Raw genomic sequence first — 19,850 nt, 5'->3', positions numbered from 1 at the left:
TGGTTGGTCTGGTGCTGCCCTTAACCAATATGCCTGAACCAGAATCACTTCCAGCCAGGAACGGCCCATCCTAGCCGACGACCGTTCCCTTACACAAGATGGCTGCGGAGTGGCGAGGGACGAAAGAGACAGCTTGCCCTCTCCCAAGATGGCCTCTCTCTTCGGCACGGCACGGCCTGCCCGCTTCCAACATGGCCCCCGCGCTACCGATCTCCCCCAGCGGGGCGTGCCCTCGTCCAAGATGGCCCCCTCGAGCACACCCTCCAATCAAAACCCGCTTTCCGCCGCTTCGATTCGCCGCTTTCCCTTCCCCGACGCCCATGCGGCCATGCCGCTTGAGGGCAAGAGGCCGGCCGGTTACCGTTGACTTTTTAAAAAATAAATAATAATAATAACAGCCACTGAACATTTCCCGAGATGCCTCGCGAGGCCTTTCCTCACCGTTCGACCCCCGGAAGAAAGAACCTGCGCGGCGGCGGCGGCAGCGGCGGTTGTTGACAACATGGCGGCTGCCTCCTTTTCCGCCGTGTGGGGAGCGGGAGGCGGCGGCGGTTGCGGGAGGAGCAGGAGGAAGGCGCTGCCTCAGGAGCCCTGAGAGGGAGACGGGACCGCCCGGGCCTCCCTCTCCCGGCCCCCGCGCCGCCGCCGCCGCCACCATGTCCTTCTTCAAGAGGAAAGGTAAAAAATAATAATATAGAAGCCCGTTTGGGGGGGGGGGCGGGTTGGATGTGGTGTGAGGTGAAATGTGGGGGAGGGGTTGCCGGGAGGTCAAAGGGGCGGGGCGTCTTTTGGGGGGAGGGGGAGGGCCTGTGTGTCTTTCTGGGGGGGCTTAGTGTAGGGGGGGCTTAATTAAAAGAAAGCTTGTTTCAAGGGCGGTGGGGGGTGCCTGTTCCTGAGGGAGAAGGGGAGTCCGGGTTTCTGAATGGGGGGAGCTAAGCAAAAGGGCGAAAGGGGGGGCTGCCTTGTTGTGTGAGGAGTGGGGGAGGGGGACTTCGAAGGGGGGGCTCTTGAGGGTGAAGGGGTAGGTGGGTGTTCCTGCTTTCTCTGTGTTTTTTGGGGGGAAGAGGTAGCCAATACGGTGCCCCCCAGATGGTGTTGGGCCAGCATCCCAGCAGCCAGCATGCCCAATGGTTAGGGGTGATAGCGATGGTGGGGGAGGGGGATTTTGAGGGGGGCTCTTGAGGGTGAAGGGGTAGGTGGGTGTTCCTGCTTTCTCTCTGTGTTTGGGGGGGGGAGAGCTAGCCAACACAGTGCCCCCCCAGATGATGTTGGGCCAGCATCCCAGCAGCCAGCATGCCCAATGGTTAGGGGTGATAGCGAGGGTGGGGAGGGGTTTTCAGAAGAAGCTCGGGAGCTTTTGGGGGGTGTCTCTGAATATAGGCTGGACCAGAAGCAGCGAAAGTTTGAGGCCTGATGGTGGTGGCAGAAGGGGGCAGCCGAAGGGGGCTGTTTGAGGGTCTTAAGGGAATCGGGAGCATGGAGAATAAAAGGCCTCGGGGAAGGGATGAAAAGGTTTAGGAACAAGTAAGGTGGTGAGTTTGTTGGAGGGTGGCTATTTTGGGGAACAGAATTAATGTAGCGATTGGGAATGGGTTCCAGGACGCTAATGGGACAGTGGTCTGGGAGTATTGGGAGTGAATGCTCATAGTGGTTGGGTAGGGGATCTCTGCTGGACCCGCATTACGGGGAATACACAAACTGGGCAAGTAGGAGACTAGGTAAAGACGAGGTGGGGGTTTCAGGGTGATGGGTTGTCATACTTGTTAGTGTGTAAAAACAGAGGAAATAGCAGCCATGACAGTCAAAAGAGAGTGAACTAAGCTTCTGGGAAAAGGCATCTGAAAGAGTTTGAAATTCCCTCTAAATGAGCAGGACCCTTCAACTTCTGCCTTTATCACTAAGTCATTTGCAAACACGCCCAGCGCCATGTGCAAAGAAGGCTCACGTGAATGTCCTTGAGCACCTTGGTGTTCCTCTTGGCAGCGCCTGCCGTCTGCTTTTGCTGCAGTGCCCCTGGACCACCGAGGGGCTGGTGGGCTTGAACTATCTGCTGACTACTAGCCTTCTACTACTAGAATAATGAACAGCAGCCAAGCCTGCAAGAATTATATTCAATGAATCACGATAGCAAACAGCCATAAAACAAGGAGCAGCTTTATGATTGCTTCTCCCTTAGGTAGAACCCATTCCTACAGATTTCATAGCCTGTAAGCTCAAAATCCAAGGCAGCAGATTTGACATAGCTGCATTTGTGTTGGGGAATGCAGCTTCTCTCTTGTTTTGAGGCATTCCTTGGTCTAATAATTTGGGTTTGCATGACTTGAATGGGTGATTGCCTGATCTTCAAAGGCTTGGCTGTGAGCGCCCTACGACTAGCACAGCCGTCTCCTCACTTAGTGATATTTGCAATTGCATAAGTTTGCACTTCCAAGGCAAGAGATTTTTCAAAGTGATATGCACACAATATTTTCAAGTTCAATAGTGAGCCGTTAAACAAAAACAAAAAATTTGCAACCTTTGGAGAAACGTTTCCATATTACGTAAAGTATATAGTGTAACTTGAGATGTACATATTCTGTTTGCCTGTCTTGTTAAAATAGACCCAAGCACCCTTGAAGCAAAAAGGCCGGAGTCCTTTCTAAGGGAAATTTAGGGGACAGAGCTTCTACGGTATGAGGCAGGGATGTTGCTGACATATTGATGGTGAGGGCTTGCTCTCTGCTGTTTGGTCCTTCTTTTGCAAAGAGAATTTATGAACTGTTGCAGTGTATACATTGTGGTGGCTTTTAAGGCCTTTAACCTGCTTTGGTCAGCTTGTGTGGGGTCACACACTCTCTAACAGGAAACATTTATGAGCCCATCTTCCTGAGTCAGGTTTTTACTAAATGCTTTTCATTCTTCAGCATCCTGTAGTGCATTTCAGTCTTTAAAATATTGCTTTGCTTCACCAGCCATAGTGGTGGTGTCTGTTTGTTTGTGAATGGCCCTGGACATCATGGAGGAATTGTACAATGGAAATGTGATGAATACATTTTCATTTTTTAAAAATGAAGTTGCTGCTCATTAAGCATCTTTCATAGTTTGGAGAAAGAGAGAGGCAGGATAAAAAACAAATCTGATTCTAGGAATGTGGGACTAGCTCTCATATCCCCCCCCCCCCAAAAAAAAGAATAGGAGAAGCAATTATAGAACAAGGAAATAATAAAAATGTGCCTATTGCCATTTTCTGAATCGTGTTGATTAAATTGCAGGTCACATAATGGACAGTTCCTCTATGTGCGTGTGTGTTTTAGAGTTAGACTTTTGTTGGGGATTGTTTCCCTGTTATAAAGCAGCAGTCCAACTGCTTTTGAAGTGTAAGGCTTTTTGTAAAAGTCAGCCTCTTGATACGCCCACTAACTTTCGGTACAATGGATTCATTTAAAGTTGCCTTTTCCTTAACCACACAAACCCTGTACTGAAAACAGCTATTTTGTGACCCAGCCCAGCCTTGGGAGCTGCTCCCCAGTTCTGGAATTCCCACCCCTGGGGCCGGTAGCTATAGGCTGTAACACAGCCTGTCCTTTCACCAGGGCTAACAAGGGAACAGGCTGGGCATTTCCTCCTGTCAAACCTCCTCCTCTCTTGGGTGTGAATTTTTGCCGTTTTACTGTATTGAAGGGTGGCAGTGGCATGGACATTAAGCAGGGTTCTTTAACTAGCTCAAACTGTGATTAAATATGGTGCTGGGAAATGAGGGGAAGGAATTCATGGTTGCTCATCTTCCTTCACCAGACTCTGGAACTTTGCTAACTTCAAGTATTTTCCTGAAACACCACTGAGACCTTTTGTATCAGGTTTTGAGGAGTGAAGCAGTCCCGGGGTTCAGGTTAGCAGTGTGACATCTGTTCTACTTTTGGTCCCTGATAGTTAGGAATCCCAAAACAGACAGTATAAGGCTTGCACACCATATCTAGCCCACCAACAGGACTTTGCCCTTGACCGCTGGTCACTCGAAGACGCTCAAAGATGTTTCCTGCCCCTCCCCAAAGGGAGCAGTTTGGTGTCAGGGCACTCCTTGCTTAGGTGCCTACTCTGACTCTACAAGATCTACAATATCTGCATAGCAATGTTTCCTTCCTTTAAACAGGGTTAATCTCGCTGAACTTGAAAGCATTGCTGGGATCCTCAATAACAAAGGGGGCAACAGACTTGAGATGGACACAATCATGGGACCCACATGGTGGCAGCCACAGTTTCCCACCAGCAGGCCTCTCAAAAGCCTGAATACCTGGCGCTGCAGAAAACCAAACACAAGGCATCCCAGGGACAAAACAAGTTTGCCTCGTGGGCAGCTGGCAATGGTGGCATCCCCAACTACCCTCCTCCACTCTTAGACACACTTCTTGACGCTGGCCAGGAGTTTCAATGCAGATCCACCTGCATTTTGGAGCCAAGATACCCTCTGAAAAGTATTATACTGGCCGGCCAGCCGGTCTTGGGATTGTCTTGCCTCAGAATGCAGGGGTATGGAAGGGGGGGGTGCGCTTGACCGCGTCTCCATGTCAGAAGTTCCCTCCAGGTAGAAAACCACTATTTTGGGGAGTGCTCAGCTAGAGCCCTTCTTCTTATACTAGCTTGAATCAGGCATGGGCATTCTGTTTATGTAGGGAAGCATACAACCATGTGACACCCCTTCTCACGCCTTTCCGAACACCCTCAGTCAGCTGCTGCCCCCACCCCTTGTCTCTGAGCAGCCCCCCCCCTCGTCCCAAAGAGAGATGTCTCCTCACACTGCCCCACAGGGGCCTGGGAAGAGGATGCCCTCAGCCTTAGTGCCCCATGGAGACTGGCCCAAGGTGAACATGAGACCAGGACCGTACTCACCTTAGGAGGCAGCGGTGGGTGCTGCCGGGCCTACATGGTGGAAAGGCTCCCCTTCAGCACTGGGCACTCAGCTCCCAGGCAGGCCTTGCACACAGTAAGTGCAAGAAAGGCCAGCACGGTGCCTGTCTGTCCACCTGCCTGCCCAGCCTCCCACTTGTCTGTCCATTCCTAATAGCAAGGGCTGGTGGTCTAGCTGGCTGGGCTCCCTCGCCCGCCTGCTTGCTTACTCTGAGGCTGCCTCAACTTCTGGCAACCAGCACCCACAGGCCAGCTCCAGAGGCCTGTGGGAGCTTATAGCTAGGGCTGCTGCAACAAAAAGCTATGCAAGCCTTTGGGAGGCAGAGACACGAGAGGGCATCAGAGAAGGGAGGGAAAGAAAGAGGATCAGAGGCCAATGTTGCTTGCAGCACCCCGGCAATCATTCAAGGCACCCCAGGGTGCCAAAGTACACTGGTTGAAAACCCCTTCTGTAAAGAAGGTGAATAAGTTGTGATACTTCCTTTTTTTTTTTTTAAGTAATCTTTCAGGTAGGTCACCCAGCCTTACCTCCTCTACAGGCTGAGAAACTCAGAGGACAATACAGGGTGGGGCAAAAAATCAGTACTGCTCTGGCAGGTTGATAGTGACCATGTTATGCCACTTCCTTTCCTGGGCAGAGAAGCAGGAAGTTTTAAAGTTAAGATATAGAGAGAAGTTCCGTGTAAGGTTCATGTTACCCAAAATTGTCCTGATCACACAGTTGTTTTACCTTTAGGAATGCATCAGCAGAGGAAAAACGCTGGGCAGTAACTACCAGGTACCATTTGGGGCTTTTCTGGAAACTTTGGAAGACAAAGAACAGGGCTGGCAAAATTCAAAACTGTGAGGCATTGTAAGGAGATGCCTTAGATTGAGGAGCTTAAAAAAAAACTTTGCTTTTCTTTTAATTTATATATGATCTATATTCTGCCCAGTAACAATGTTCTCTGAGCAGCTTACAGTAACAATAAAAATTAAAATAGAAAGATCAACAGTAATACAATCGTAGATTTAAAATAAGTTTTTAAAAAAAGGGTTAAGTGATCTTTAAAAGGCCTTTTCCTGGTGCTGAAGTGATTCCAAGACTGGCATCGGTTGAGCCTCTCCAGATAATTAGGTTTTGAAAAATGTAAACCAGCAGCCAGAAAGAAGTGACTGTGTGAAGTTTTGAACATCTGTATTCTGGAATAACTAAGGAAGCATGCCAACTGCCTGATGATTATGGAAGTGACGCTCAGTGAGCATTAAGAAGCCCAGTCCATTTGTTTTCCTATGTGCAAAAATGAGATTTTAAGTTGGGAGGTGTTACAATTTTTGAGTTTCACTACTACCCTATCTATAGCAGAAAATTGCTGAAAAACCCTGGAAACTTGAATGGTTCTTCACTGATATGTGTGAGCAGTAAAAGAAAAGACCACCTATTCTTTGTCTATCTAAGTATATCTATAAGCAGCCTTTGGTTTTCAGTATGATGTAATACTGCTGTGCTAAATCTAGTAGAAATTCTGCTGACTGCATTGTGGACATCTGCGAGGAAGTGAGCCTTCAGATTACTTTCTGAATCAGTGGGAACTCTTAGTAGCTCCACAACCCTAGTGGCTTTAGGGACGCACCCAGGAAAGTTAAGCTTCCTATCTCCTTTGGGACCAACATGCCAACCCAGCTTTGCTAATAAATCCATGAAGCTTGGTGGCCTGCAGAGACGTTTAGATCCTTCCTGCTCCCACATGCCTATTGGATATGAACGGCATAAAAGGAGAGGGAGAAGAGAACACACGTTGTCAGCCTGGTCACCTGGAAGTAATTCCTACCCACCACAGGTAACCAGGCTTGCAGACATTTTCTGCCTACAGCCGGCATTCATGCTACATGGAGATTTTGTAGAACAAGTGTCTGTGGCTACCTAGTGGTGGTTCGCAACAGTTCCCTGCCAGTGCCTTATTTGATGATTCTAAAAGATAGAGGGGTCATAGAGTGAACCCTTTCAAATTAATGGTCTTAACTTAGTTCTATGACTCCCAGGTTTCCTTGCAGTGCCATCTTTATTGTGTTGAAATGTAACTGACCTCTGTGTTCCTGCTTAGTAATTCCCTCGTGCGTGAGGCTGGCGCTGATAACAGTAATATTCAGGTGTAACCAGAAACGCAGGCAAGCTAAGTTGGTGACGTAAATGAAGTTTGTGTTCCCGGCACCAAGTTAGCAGTTAGAAGGAAGTTACGTGGAAGCATCTCCAGAGCGGAAGCAAGGGAGAAAACCAGTGTGGAATAGTATTCGGGATGTGGGAGGACCCGAGTTTGAATCCTTACGCATCCATGGCACTTACTAGGTGATGCTGGGTAGTCACTGTCTTAACAACCTTTGCAGGGTTGTTTTGAAGACAGAAAAGCGGGAGGGAAACCATGTGAGGTTTATTGTTGGTTTGGTTTGGCTGTTTGGTTATAACCATGGGCAAGATAAAGTGACTAACGAATTTAATGAACGAATGAATAAATAATCAATCAATCAATAATGTAAGCTACCATTGGAGCAGGATGCAGATGGAATAAATGCACACTTGACTGAGTTGTTTCAAGCAGTTATTGGAAGAAACAGCCCACGGAAATCAAAGAAGGTGGGGAGCTGAGCGCATGTTCTGGATGAAAGTTCAGGGCCTTGGCAAGTCCATTTAGAAAAGGGGCTGCAATGTTTAGGTCACAGTCACGAACCTACCAGAACCCTCTGATCATCTTCAGAGGCCTTTCTCTAGATGCTCTTGCTGAGGAGGTTCAGAGGGTGGTGACAAAAAGCAGGACTTATTCCCATCTGTGGAACGCTCTCCCCTGTGAGGTCTGCCTCGTATTTCCATTGAGAGATTTTTGGCACCAGGCAAATAAATGCTTACCTATTTTCCAAGGCTTTTGACGGACAGAGATGATGTTGTGTGCTGTTCTTTATTTGTCTGTGCATTTTCTGTGTAAATATAATATGAACTGTAGGTGTTTTGTATGAATTCTTTCAATGGGATGGTGTGTTTATGTTCCTAAATGTGTTGTAAGTCACTCGGAGATGGTTGGGTAACAAGTGACTAACAAGTCTGATAAGTGATAATTAATGCATTTGCTTTGCATGAAGAAGATTCTGAATACCATTTCCAGTATGTCCAGTTTAAGCCGGGAAAGACTCCTCTGCCTGAGACCCTGGAGAGCCACTGCCGTTCAGTGCAGACAGTGCTGTGCTAAGTAGGCCAGTGATCCAAATCAGTATAAAGCAGCCCCCTTCCTCCTCTTTCATCCTCACAACAGCCCTGTGAGGTTGGTCAGGCTGAGAGAGAAAATGAGCTGCCCAAGGTCACACCAGTGAGCTTCATGGCTTAGTGAGGATTTGAACCCAGGTCTTAAACACTACATCACACTGGTTCTCCTGGTGTTTGTTTCAGATCACCCTTTGAAGGCAATCTGAAACAACCACTGCAGTTAAAGGAAGTTGATGGAAATGCAGTCCTTCCACTGAATGGCACCTAGTTCAAACTTGGCCTGAGTGGCGGTAAATGTTTTGAATTTCATGCATACTTGCAAAATCTATTCCCTAGATCGGCCTCCTCCTTTAAGCCGGCTGTACAAGTCTGCGCTTACCAATGAATTATGCAAAGCCCTGTGAAAGCGCTGCGTTTCATACAGCAAGGATGCGCCTGTCAGCCTTGCTTGTCCTCTTTTGGTGGGAGGTTGCAGCTTCCCAAACTGGGCCACTGAGAATCAAGAGAGTGAGTAAGCTGCCTGCTAGATGAACAAGCATTCCAGTTATTTTAACAAGTGGAATTCACAAGATAGTGTGGAGGTGTAAATGCACTGAGGCCAGAGAGGCCTTTTGCGTATTTCCTGTGATGCTGCTGATTGCCAAGGGCCAAACATGTGATATTTCCTTTTTTTATATAGAATACTTATTAAGAATTTTAATAATAATACAATAAAAAGAAAAAGAAAAAGTAACAAAAATACAAAAATAAAAATAATTTAAAACACACAGATTTTCCATTACTTATTTTCCTTTAGATTGTTTCCCGGACCTCCTCATACCTCCCTTTTTTGTATTCCAATTCAGATTGTTAGTTCAGCAAATCCTTACCATTAAATTTTACCTGTTTCTAAGCCTTTTTTCATATTCTCTTAAAGCATTACAGCTGGAAACCACTTAATTTCTATCCAACTTCATTCTAACATTCATTAATTTTACAATATTTCTGTAGATAGTCTTTAAATTTCTTCCAATCTTCTTCCGCCGACTCTTCTCCCTGGTCTCGGATTCTGCCAGTCATGTGATATTTCCAGGGCATGAAGTCTGGAAGATATTTCCAAATAACCACAATGTGCGTTTCTGAGGCCAGCTGATCAAACCGAATATTTAGGGCAACAACTCCCTTCAGCCCCAACCAGGCCGATGGGAGTTATAGTTCAAAACATCTGGAGGGCACCAGGTCAGGGGAGGCTAGCCTACAAAGGAGTCTGCGGGATTCACAAGTATGCTTACTCCTTCACTTAATGAATTCAGCCTGGTAAGAGATTGCCATGCTGCTGAAATACCACACTCAAAATGAGTCTGCCAGTGAAAACTGCAGGTCCGTATCAAGTTATTTGCCTTCCCCTCGTAACACGAGGCTCACCAACAGTCCCTTGTCTGCAGTATTCGAAACTCCCATTGTTCTAGGCACATTTTGTGACAGGGAATTTCATTAGCGCGAACAGTTTCTGAGCTCTGGGTACAGTACTGTGCCTAAGATTTCAGATTAAAACTGCAGAGTGGAAGGAAAGGAGGACCTTTTTCTGCCTCCCCACTTCCAGCTGCTCTCTGAAGACTGGAGAAGAGACCCTCTTAAGAATATTAGGGGGCTGGACTGGGGAAGGACTAGACCATGTGAAAAATGAACAAAATATTTTAGCTGCAGTTCATTCATTTTCAGCTTTGTATTCTTGTTCTAAAAAAACATGCCTACACATTCCGTTGTTGTGCCCATAACCTCGGTTTAAGGTGCCATTTAGCTCCTAGCTTCCATATCTCAGTTTCTAACACAGTTTGTCTGGTAGCCTGTGGTGATTATCAGACCCCTCCAGGTAACTAGGCAGAGTTGTGTCTCTAGAGCTACAAATGCCTAACAATTTGTGCCTGCAGTCAGGCAGCTAGTAAGAACCAGCAAAGGCCAGTGACTTTTGCCTACTTACGTAATACAAATACATACCATATTTTGGTTTTTTTTCCTGTGTAGCTTCCTTTCTCCTGCTTCTGTGGGAAACGCATGGCTACGACATTGCTGAAGCATGCGTGAATTGGGGCTCTGTGTCAGAGCATCTGTTTTGCATGCGGAAGGTCCCAGGTTCAGTTCCCAGCATCTCCAGGTACAGCCGGGAGAGATTCCCTGCCTGAAATCATGGGCAGCTGCTGCCAGTCAGTATAGATGATAATGAGCTAGATGGACCAATGGTCTGACTCAGGATAAGTCAGCTTCCGATGTTATGGGGAGGGAAGGGAGTACCTGTTAGCCTTGCGTCAAGCACAACAGCCTTCCTCCATTTGAGTCCAAATGGCAAGAAAGTTTCTGTACCAGTTTATAAAATGAACACAGCGAGTGCTTCAGGTGGTCTTGTAAAAATTAGTGAATTTCCTGTGGTGAACTTTTAACTAGAGAGCCAGTCTTGTTAAACCATTGCCTGAGAAATCCTGAGAAACCCTTGCGCTTCTCAGATTGTGTGTGGATGAGCTTACTTCTCCTATCTCAAAGCCTCCTCTTTTGGACCAAGGCTCAGATTGGATGTATTAAAGATTAAGTTATTAAACTTCTGGATACCTCCTTTCTGCCGCCAAATAAGGCAGCAGCAAATATTTTTGTTTGGCTAATTAGTGTAACTCTTCCTTTTGAGGCAATTATCTATCTTTCCTGTTTTCACATTGTTTGGCTCGTGCCTGTTTTCCGTGGAGGCAATTATCACCAGCCGCTCTGCAAAACATCGCTTCAGTATCGCTTCCAGTGCTCCATTCATCTGAGAAGCACATGCATTGAAATGTTCAAAGAACAAAGTGGTGTGTGTTGAATGAGAGAGTAGACAGATGCTGCTCATGTATACAAGAACTGGAGCTGCTGAGTGGCAAGGAGAAGGAGCTGCAATTTGGCACATCTGTGTCGTGACGAAAGGGAGATCTGAGGTTGACAGGTGGCAGCACACAAGCCCTTCTTCTTCTAGATCCCACTCTCTCCCCGCAATTTCTGGCTGGCATTTGCCTGCCTTGCAGGGCTGTTGTAAGGATAATGGAGAAAATGGGCTTGAAGCATTTCAGACGTTTGAATTCTGCTTATACACTGGTATAATCTCAGGACAGTAACTGTTTTATTTTTTTCTCCTTCCCTGCTCCCTCAGTTATTTAATGGTGGGGGGAAAGGATTATGATCTTCTCGTTGTAAGACAGTTGAAAAATATAAACAAATGATCAATTACATATAAAACAATTAAAAACCAACAACCTTTACACCTGTAAAATCAGTTTCAAATCCAATAAAGATATGAAATGTGATACAAATCTCCACTTAGAAGGCTTTTTGAAAGAGGAAAGCTGTAGTAAAACAGGGCACATTTCGAAATAAGGGTAGGCCAGACTGCTGATGGGAGTTGCAGTCCAAACATGGGTGGGGGCACCACAAAAGACCAGAGTTGGGCTCTTTACTATCTGCTCCTTTTTTAGTATAGTCAAACTTCGGCTCCCAAACACCCCCGCTTTGGAACATTTCGGTTCCTGAATGCCAAAAATCTGCAAGTAACTGCTCCAGTTTTCGAATGATTTTCAGAAGACGAACGGCTTCCAGGGAGTTTTTATTTTTTCTCCATTGACTTTGCTGACTGCCCTTTGATCCTTGGTTGTTGAATGTTTCGGAAGTCGAACGGTCTTCTGGAACAGATTATGTTCGACAACCAAGGGTTGACTGTACTGAATCTAGGAAGGGGCCAAAAGGCCATTGATTCCAGCCTTTTGCCAGGAGGACTGCCCACCTCCCAGGTTAATATGCACAATCTGGACCAGGCTTTCCTGAGCAGGTACTCTTTGGATGCTGCTGAACTCCCCATTCCCATCAGGCCCAGCCAGCATAGTCATAGACAAGGAAGATGAGAGTTGGAAATCCAGTAACATCTGGAGGTCCCCAACCTAGGACCTTGTGCCACTCAGACAATGCTTGACTGAATGAGCCAGCGCCTTGACACATTCTGGGACAGCTTGGAAGACTCAGCATCCTTCCCCGAAGGGCAGGCTTGACTTTTCTGCAAAAGCGACTGGGCCTCACTGCGTGTTCTTTTGTCTTGCAGTGAAGGGCAAAGAGCACGAGAAGGTAACCGAAGTGAAAGCAATTAAAGGTAAGTGCCCGTTTCTCGAATTTCTGAAGAGAAGGAAGGGTGATGTCAACTAGGCCCGGTCAACTAGATCCCAGTGTCTAGAGGGGTATCCAGGTTAGTTTATTGCAGGGGGGGGGGAAGACAGGGAGTTTTATATGGAAATAGCCTTTATCTTTCTTTATGTAACCAAATTTATATACTACTTAACGGGGGGGGGGGGGGAATCTCTTTCAGTAGTTTACATGAAGTAGTATAAAATATTTGTAAGAAAATACTAATAAAACCAACAGACTTTAAAAGCAATAAGGCATAATAAGATGCTCAAAATAGAGAGAGAATCTACAGAGTTTAAGACCAAGTAGGCACAATCAGTTCTTGGAAATAGTGAAGGCACCCACCTGATCTTAGCAAGAGGGTTGTATAGCAGGGGTGGCCTGCCTCTCTCCCTTGAGGTCACCCAATCCCCCAAGCTAGCCTTCCCCTCTGTGCAGTTTGAACTATAGTTCCCATCAGCGCCAGCCAACATGGTAGTCTGATGCTGACGGGAGCAGTGGTCCAAAAGATCTGGCAGGCAGCAGGCTGAGTTGCCTGAGTGCCAGATGAGTGTGCTGCCACGCAAACAAACTTGAATGGGCAGACTCTACAGTGAATTTTGCACTAAGACTTCCCTGGCTCTGGATCCAGGCCTGGTGCCAGCACCCGCAAGCGTTTGCGAGCGCCCTCCAGGACTGACACCTTTCCTACCTGCAGAGAACACAAGACATAAATATCGACATCTATATTTTGTGTCCCTTTTCATCTCTTTCGATCCTGTAATAAAAAAATATGGAGCATTCTTATTCCTCGGAATTTACAAGTGTGTAGCAATGGGCAATCTTCTTACTGCAAAAGCTGAATGACCTTTGTAAATTGCTTCAGGACTGGATTCAGGTCCCCAGTAGACTACCCTGAACAAACGCCTCAGAAATTCCTATTCCCCTCCCTCTTGGCACATTGTTTGCAGAATCGGGACCCATTGCAGTGCCAAACAGTGTTTAGCAAGAAGGCTTCTTTGCCCGGCTTCTCAAATCACATTGGAACTTAAAGCTCTTCCCGCTCTCCAGTACCGAAAATTCCCGTCGTTTTGTGTTTAGTCAGCATTGAGTTCCTTCAAAATGTTGGTAATACTCAAAGATTAGGAGGATTAGCCTTAATTGGGTACCCTAAGCCCCGTTATCCGGGGTCTCTTCCTATTTTTCAGTGATTCTGTGTCATCAGCACAGCCTTTTTACTGCTTTCCGCAAGCAATCTGTGTGTTGGTGTGTGTGTTTGTTGCTTTTGCTGTCGAGGACGGGAGGGTAGAGCTGAGCTGAACAGTATTTTCTCTGCTTCTGTTGCTTATCTTTGACAAATTGGCACAACTTTAATGTGCTCCCCTTCTGCCTGTTAAAACATTCCAGTTGCCTTACTGATTTCACTCTCTGTCTTATGTTTAACTACATCAGAGGTTGGGAGCATTTTACAGCCCGAGGGCCGCATTTTCTTCTGCTCTCGTTTCCAGGGGCCGCATGCTGGTCAGGTGGTGCCAGAGGCAAAAGTGGGCAGAGCAACAAAATAAATTATGAGCTTTGTACAGTAGGCTAGTTTCTGCACACACTCAGAACACTCTTTTCTCTCTGTCCTCCATCCAAGCAAGCAGAGAACCATTTTCAGAGTGGAAGGACACTCTGTCCCAGTCAGGCAAAAGCACCCAAGAAGGGTGCAAAGGAGGGCGAGTCTCAAGGGCTGCATTTGGTCCCTGGGCCTCATTTCCCCTGCTCCTGAAGTCCTTGTGACTTGCATCACGGCATGTTTACAGTGGGTTCTTTGGCACCTGACTCTCCAAGCTTTGCTCCCCACCTGACCTCTGAGGTGGCTGGCTTGCTTTTATGCTCATTATCTAAAGCATTTTATCGTACTTTCCATCAAAGTCAGCCGTTCCTGTATTAAACAATTACGTGCACTGCAGTCTGACTCAAGAAGCACTTCTTCTGTGCATTGAAGAAAATGGTTTCCATACTGTGTGTTAACTAGCATTTGCTCAAACCAGGCTGCCCAGAAATTTTTGGATCCAGCTTTCATCAGTCCTGTCCGGCATGACCAAAGTTATGGGATGATGGGAGCTGGACTCAATATCTGGAGGGCTACAGGTTCCCCATCTCTGATTTAAACTATGTGGACGTAGTTTAGGGTGGGCTCTTGGCACAGTGCTGAACAAGGTGTCCTTTCTGGTGGGGTAAAGGTAAAGGGACCCCTGACCATCAGGTCCAGTCGTGGCCAACTCTGGGGTTGCGGCGCTCATCTCGCTTTATTGGCTGAGGGAGCCAGCGTACAGCTTCTGGGTCATGTGGCCAGCATGACTAAGCCGCTTCTGGTGAACCAGAGCAGCACACGGAAACGCTGTTTACCTTCCCGCCGGAGTGGTACCTATTTATCTACTTGCGCTTTGATGTGCTTTCGAGCTGCTAGGTTGGCAGGAGCAGGGACCGAGGAAAGGGAGCTCACCCCATTGCGGGGATTCGCACCACCGACCTTCTGATCGGCAAGTCCTAGGCTCTGTGGTTTAACCCATAGCGCCACCCGGGTCCCTCTGGTGGGGTACATGATCAAAAAACTCCAGCAACCCAGTGCCTTCCTTTTCCTCCCCTTTTCCTTCCTCTTCCAGCTGCAGTGCCAGTACATTCCCCGCAGAGAAGCACCCGGAACCATGCCTTGCTGGAGGCCGCCGGACCAAGCCATGTGGCCATCAATGCCATCTCTGCCAACATGGAGTCCTCAAGCAGCCGCACAGCGGCTCTTAAAAAGCAGCCCAGCCACATGGAGGCTGCGCACTTTGGAGACCTTGGTAAGCCGCGGCTTCTTCCTTGGTGGACATCTGGAGAGCACCCTCTCTATTTAAATTTCCCTTTGTGTAGAGATTTTCAAAAGGGTTACCTAACAAATCTGAAGAATCACGAACTGTGCAGACTGTTTATGCTAACCAGATTTAGTATGTTTCCCTCGATGATAGTAAGAGGGAGATATTTAGCTCTCCCAGAAACAGAGAGTGTCTGCAAATGTGGCAGGCATAAACCTGATACGTTGGAGCATATTTTCTTTTCTTGTGATTTTGGCACTTATGCCAGAAGACAATTGTTAGAGGCCTTACAATCTAACAGGCTCGGTTCTATGCTGCCAGCAGTTCAGGACCTGCTCTCGGACAGGAATGATCAAATCACTTTAATAGTGGCTAAATTTTTGAGTGCTGTCCATGTGGAAAGACTGGGCCATTATAGAGAGATTTGGTGGTTCTTGAATGGTCGGTGATGTGGTAGTGTTATACTGTTTAATTTATAACAAAATAAAAAAATTCCTTCCAGTAGCACCTTAAAGACCAACTAAGTTAGTTGGTCTTTAAGGTGCTACTGGAAGGAATTTTTTTATTTTGTTTTGACTATGGCAGACCAACACGGCTACCTATCTGTAACTGTTTTATTTATACAAATTGTTATGCTGAGTTCATATTTTCCACAATCTGTATACGGTGTTTGATTTATAATGTGTGGTTTGCTATTCCTAAGAAAGGATTGATTGATTGATCTGGAGAGCAGGGGCACCTTTCCTTGGCGTAAATGGGGAACCTGTGGCTTTTCACATGTTCTCAGGCTGCTATCTCTCATCAGCCGCAGCCCCAATGCTCAGGGGTGGCAGAGTTGTACAGTTCCAGCCATTCCAGCTGTAGGTGGTTGATTTGGCTGCAATTGGCAAGGGCTAAGGATGCACTGATCTAGTTCTTTTTCAAAGCTACGCCATCGGGGATGAGCAAGGAAATCTTAAGTGGCCTTTTCCTCCTTAAGATGAGTATAAGGCCCATTCACTTGTAGATTTATCTCGCCTTCCACTGCTGTGTCGCAAAAGGAACCTATAGGGAGGTTTTTGTAGTATTACTTAGTTAAGGAAGATTTAAATTTAAATGCCTTAATGGTGTGACCTTAGCATCAATAGATTAGTCAGTTGATTATTTTTTTTAAAGGTGCCCTGATTAATTAATTGGACAGGTTCTTTAGAAACAAATTATACTGTGTTACCACAAATACCTCCAAAACCTGCAAATGGCAGCCTCTATTTCAGAAGGGATCTTTCCCTATCTCTGACATGCGCAGAGAGAGAAAGAGGGGGACGTATTTTTTGCTTACTGTTTTTACTCAGATGCCAATTTAGTCAATTGATTAAAATGCACTTAAGTCGGTTAATTGTACACATTTTGGTTATTTAGCAGTGATAGCCCTAAGTCCTCATTTTACACCAGGCGGTGTCTCATCTAAAAAACAAACCACTTGGGAGACTGAAGTGGTTTTATTTGTAAGCAAGAAGCAGCAGGGGCAGGTGGCTCTGTTGCAGACTGCAAGGAGCTGCCCTTTAACTCTGCAAAGCAGCCTTTGCCAACACTGTGCCCTCCAGATGTTCTGGACTACAACATATGGCCGTGCTGACTGGAGCTGATGGAAGTTGTGGTTCAAATCATCTGCAGGTTGTGGTGAGGCTTGATGTAAAGCAGCCCTGCACAGTGATGGTCTGATATCTGTTATACAAATGACTTGGGCTCCCAAACACCTGAAAGACCACCACCTTCCCTGCAGCCCCTGCCAGGTGCCAAGATCAACAGAGGGGGTCCTCTTGGTCGTTCTATCACCCTCTGAAGCTTGGGGGGGCTGCCAGAGGGCCTCCTTCTATGACACTTGAGGTGTTTCTTCTTAGCACCCACCGTCTTTTTATGATTGTAGGTTGTTTTAAACAGTTTTAATATTGTCTTTTAATGTTGTCACCCACCCTGGGACATTAGGATGAAGGGTCGATAATAAATTACAATAAATAATAATAATTTTTTTTTATACCCCACCCTTCTCGGTTCAGAAAACCAGGCTCAGAGCAGCTAACAACAAATTTAAAACACTTAATTGATGCAACAAAAAACAGCATAAAATACAGTGTAAATCGTGAATAACAATAAATTCAAAAATCAATTTAGGGGGGAAATCCATCCAATAGACATTAGATGATCACCAAGGCTAGCTGGCTAAGTGCTATTTGGACCAGCGAGGAGACCAGGGGAAAATTAGCTGTGGGATGCCAGAGCGGGTAATCTTCATAAAAAGGGGAGGGGGAGGGAAGGAAGGGGAATAAAAGATCAGGCTGAATTCAAATTAAAGGCCAGGTGGAATAGCTCTGTCTTACAGGCCCTGCGGAAGGAATCCTGCAGGGCCCTGGTCTCATGGGACAGAGCATTCCACCAGGTCGGAGCCATCACTGAGAAGGCCCTGGCCCCGGTGGAGGATAATCTGACTTCCTTAGGGCCCGGGACCTCTAAACTATGGTTATTCATGGACCTTAAGTCTTCCCCCCACACCCAGCCTCTGACCTAGAAGCATCTTTCTTTTCTATTCCCCCCGCCGCCCCGCCTGCCTCTCCTTTAGGCCGATCCTGTCTGGATTATCAGGCTCAAGAGACCAAATCCAGCCTTTCCAAGACGCTTGAGCAAGTCCTCCGGGACGCCGTCGGCCTCCCCTACTTCATCCAGTTCATGGAGCTGCGCCGCATGGAGCACCTGGTCCGCTTCTGGCTGGAGGCGGAGAGCTTCCACTCCGCCACGTGGTCCCGCATCAGAGCACACAGCCTGAACACCGTCAAGCACAGCTCCTTGGCTGAGCCGGTCTCCCCTTCCTCCAAGCAGCTGGAGAACGCAGCGTCGGCATCGTCTTCCTCCGAGTTGCTCAGCAGGCGCCTGGAGGACTGTGGTCCAGCCCAGCCCTCGCCTGGCAGGCTGCCGGCCGCCGAACTGAACGGCCAGGCGCTGAGCCTTCAGAACCGTTTGCTGCTTTGCCAAGGTGCTGCTGCTGCTGCTGCTGGCAAGGCCCGTCTGGGGCTTGGGGGGTCCGGAGCAGAGGACTGTCCTGCTCCGGAGGAACCTCAAGACCCTTCCAAAGTCTCCGTATCCAATAGAAACAGTCCCTCCTTTGCACTAAAGGACTTGTCAGGAAAACTCATGAAAAGTAAGTGCTTCCTGGCCGTGAATGCCAGTATATCTTCTGAATCTGTACACACCTTCCTCAGGGTGCAGAAATATCTAGCCACTGTCCTGCTGGGAAATGATAAGTGACGCTGTATGGAAGGAAAGCTGCTAAGCTGAGGAGTTCTTGCTTTGATTTTTTCCCTCTTCCTTCCCCACCCCCTTTTCCTTTTGTGCCAGGTCTTTTTAAGATTGTACGCCGGGGACTGCATTGGTTTTCACTGGCCTGGGAGCTGCTCTGGGAGCCTTTCTAACTAAAGAGTGGGGGGCATAAATGCTTTGAATCAATAATAATAATAATAATAATAATAATAATAATAATAATAATAATAATAAATAATAATAAATTTATTATTTATACCCCGCCCATCTGGCTGGGTTTCCCCAGCCACTCTGGGTGGCTTCCAACAAAATATTAAAATACAATAGTCCTTCAGATATTAAAAGCTTTCCTAAACAGGGCTCCTAGATGTCTGGTGGTTGTTTTTTGCTTTGACATCTGGTGGGAGGGTATTCCACAGGGCGGACGCCACTACCGAGAAGGTCCTGATCTGTAATAAACCACCGATCAACCTGATGTAAATAAGTAATACCTAGAGAGCCATAGGTTCCTGCCTTTAAAGAATAAGATGTAAGACCAATAGGCCCATGCCCCAAGGAGCTACCAAATAGAGAGAGAAAACAGTGTGGTAATCCAGGAAGTTTGCTGACTGTCTTTTTAGAAAGGGGTAGTATCCCTGGGTAGCCACCCAGGGACGCAGGTGGCGCTGTGGGTTAAAGCCTCAGCGCCTAGGACTTGCCGATCGAAAGGTCGGCGGTTCGAATCCCTGCGGCGGGGTGCGCTCCCGCTGCTCGGTCCCAGCGCCTGCCAACCTAGCAGTTCGAAAGCACCTCCGGGTGCAAGTAGATAAATAGGGACCGCTTACCAGCGGGAAGGTAAACGGCATTTCCGTGTGCGGCTCTGGCTCGCCAGAGCAGCGATGTCACGCTGGCCACGTGACCCGGAAGTGTCTCCGGACAGCGCTGGCCCCTGGCCTCTTGAGTGAGATGGGCGCACAACCCCAGAGTCTGGCAAGACTGGCCCGTATGGGCAGGGGTACCTTTACCTTTACCTTTAGTATCCCAAACCACTTCTGAAAGGCTCCTTAATTTGGAAAGTCAGCTTGCCATGCAACTTGGGGGTATTTGCTGTTTCCAAACTGCCAATCCAAAATTCCAGCCAGGTGCATAAAACCCAGGTGTGCAGCTCTTAACTTCCTTCTTTTAAACCCTGGAGACCTGTTGCCAGTCAGTGCAGACAGTAATGAGCCGGAGAGGCCAAAGATTTTATTGAGAACCATGAGGACTAGATCCTTACTTTGCTTTTAGGGGAAAAGTACAAAACTGGCCTGCAGAAAGTTCCTGGTTTGATCCCCAGCTTCTCCAGGTAAGGGCTGGGGAAGAGCCCATGCCTGAAAACCTGGAGAGGAGCTGCTGCTGCCAATCAGTGTAAACCATACTGAGGGAGATAAACTCAGCAATCTGACTCAGTGCAAGAGAGCCTCCTATGTTGA

At 47.2% G+C, this 19,850-nt stretch overlaps 1 protein-coding gene across 1 annotated transcript in view; it reads left to right on the top strand.

Moving 5' to 3' along the window:
* The first annotated feature begins 401 nt into the window (after nt 1-401).
* Nucleotides 402-19,850, top strand: part of AKAP10 (A-kinase anchoring protein 10) — a 31,377-nt gene continuing 11,928 nt past the window's right edge. Inside the window, exons 1-4 of the mRNA XM_081890451.1 lie at nt 402-678; nt 12,207-12,254; nt 14,917-15,096; nt 17,705-18,280. Of these exons, the coding sequence (XP_081746577.1) occupies nt 657-678; nt 12,207-12,254; nt 14,917-15,096; nt 17,705-18,280 (826 nt within the window). The 5' untranslated portion in view covers nt 402-656. The remainder of the gene's footprint in view (nt 679-12,206; nt 12,255-14,916; nt 15,097-17,704; nt 18,281-19,850) is intronic.

This window comes from Podarcis melisellensis (assembly GCF_964234715.1).
Source record: "Podarcis melisellensis genome assembly, chromosome: 15".
Lineage (NCBI taxonomy): Eukaryota > Metazoa > Chordata > Lepidosauria > Squamata > Lacertidae > Podarcis > Podarcis melisellensis.
This window is presented reverse-complemented; position numbering and strand designations above follow the sequence as displayed.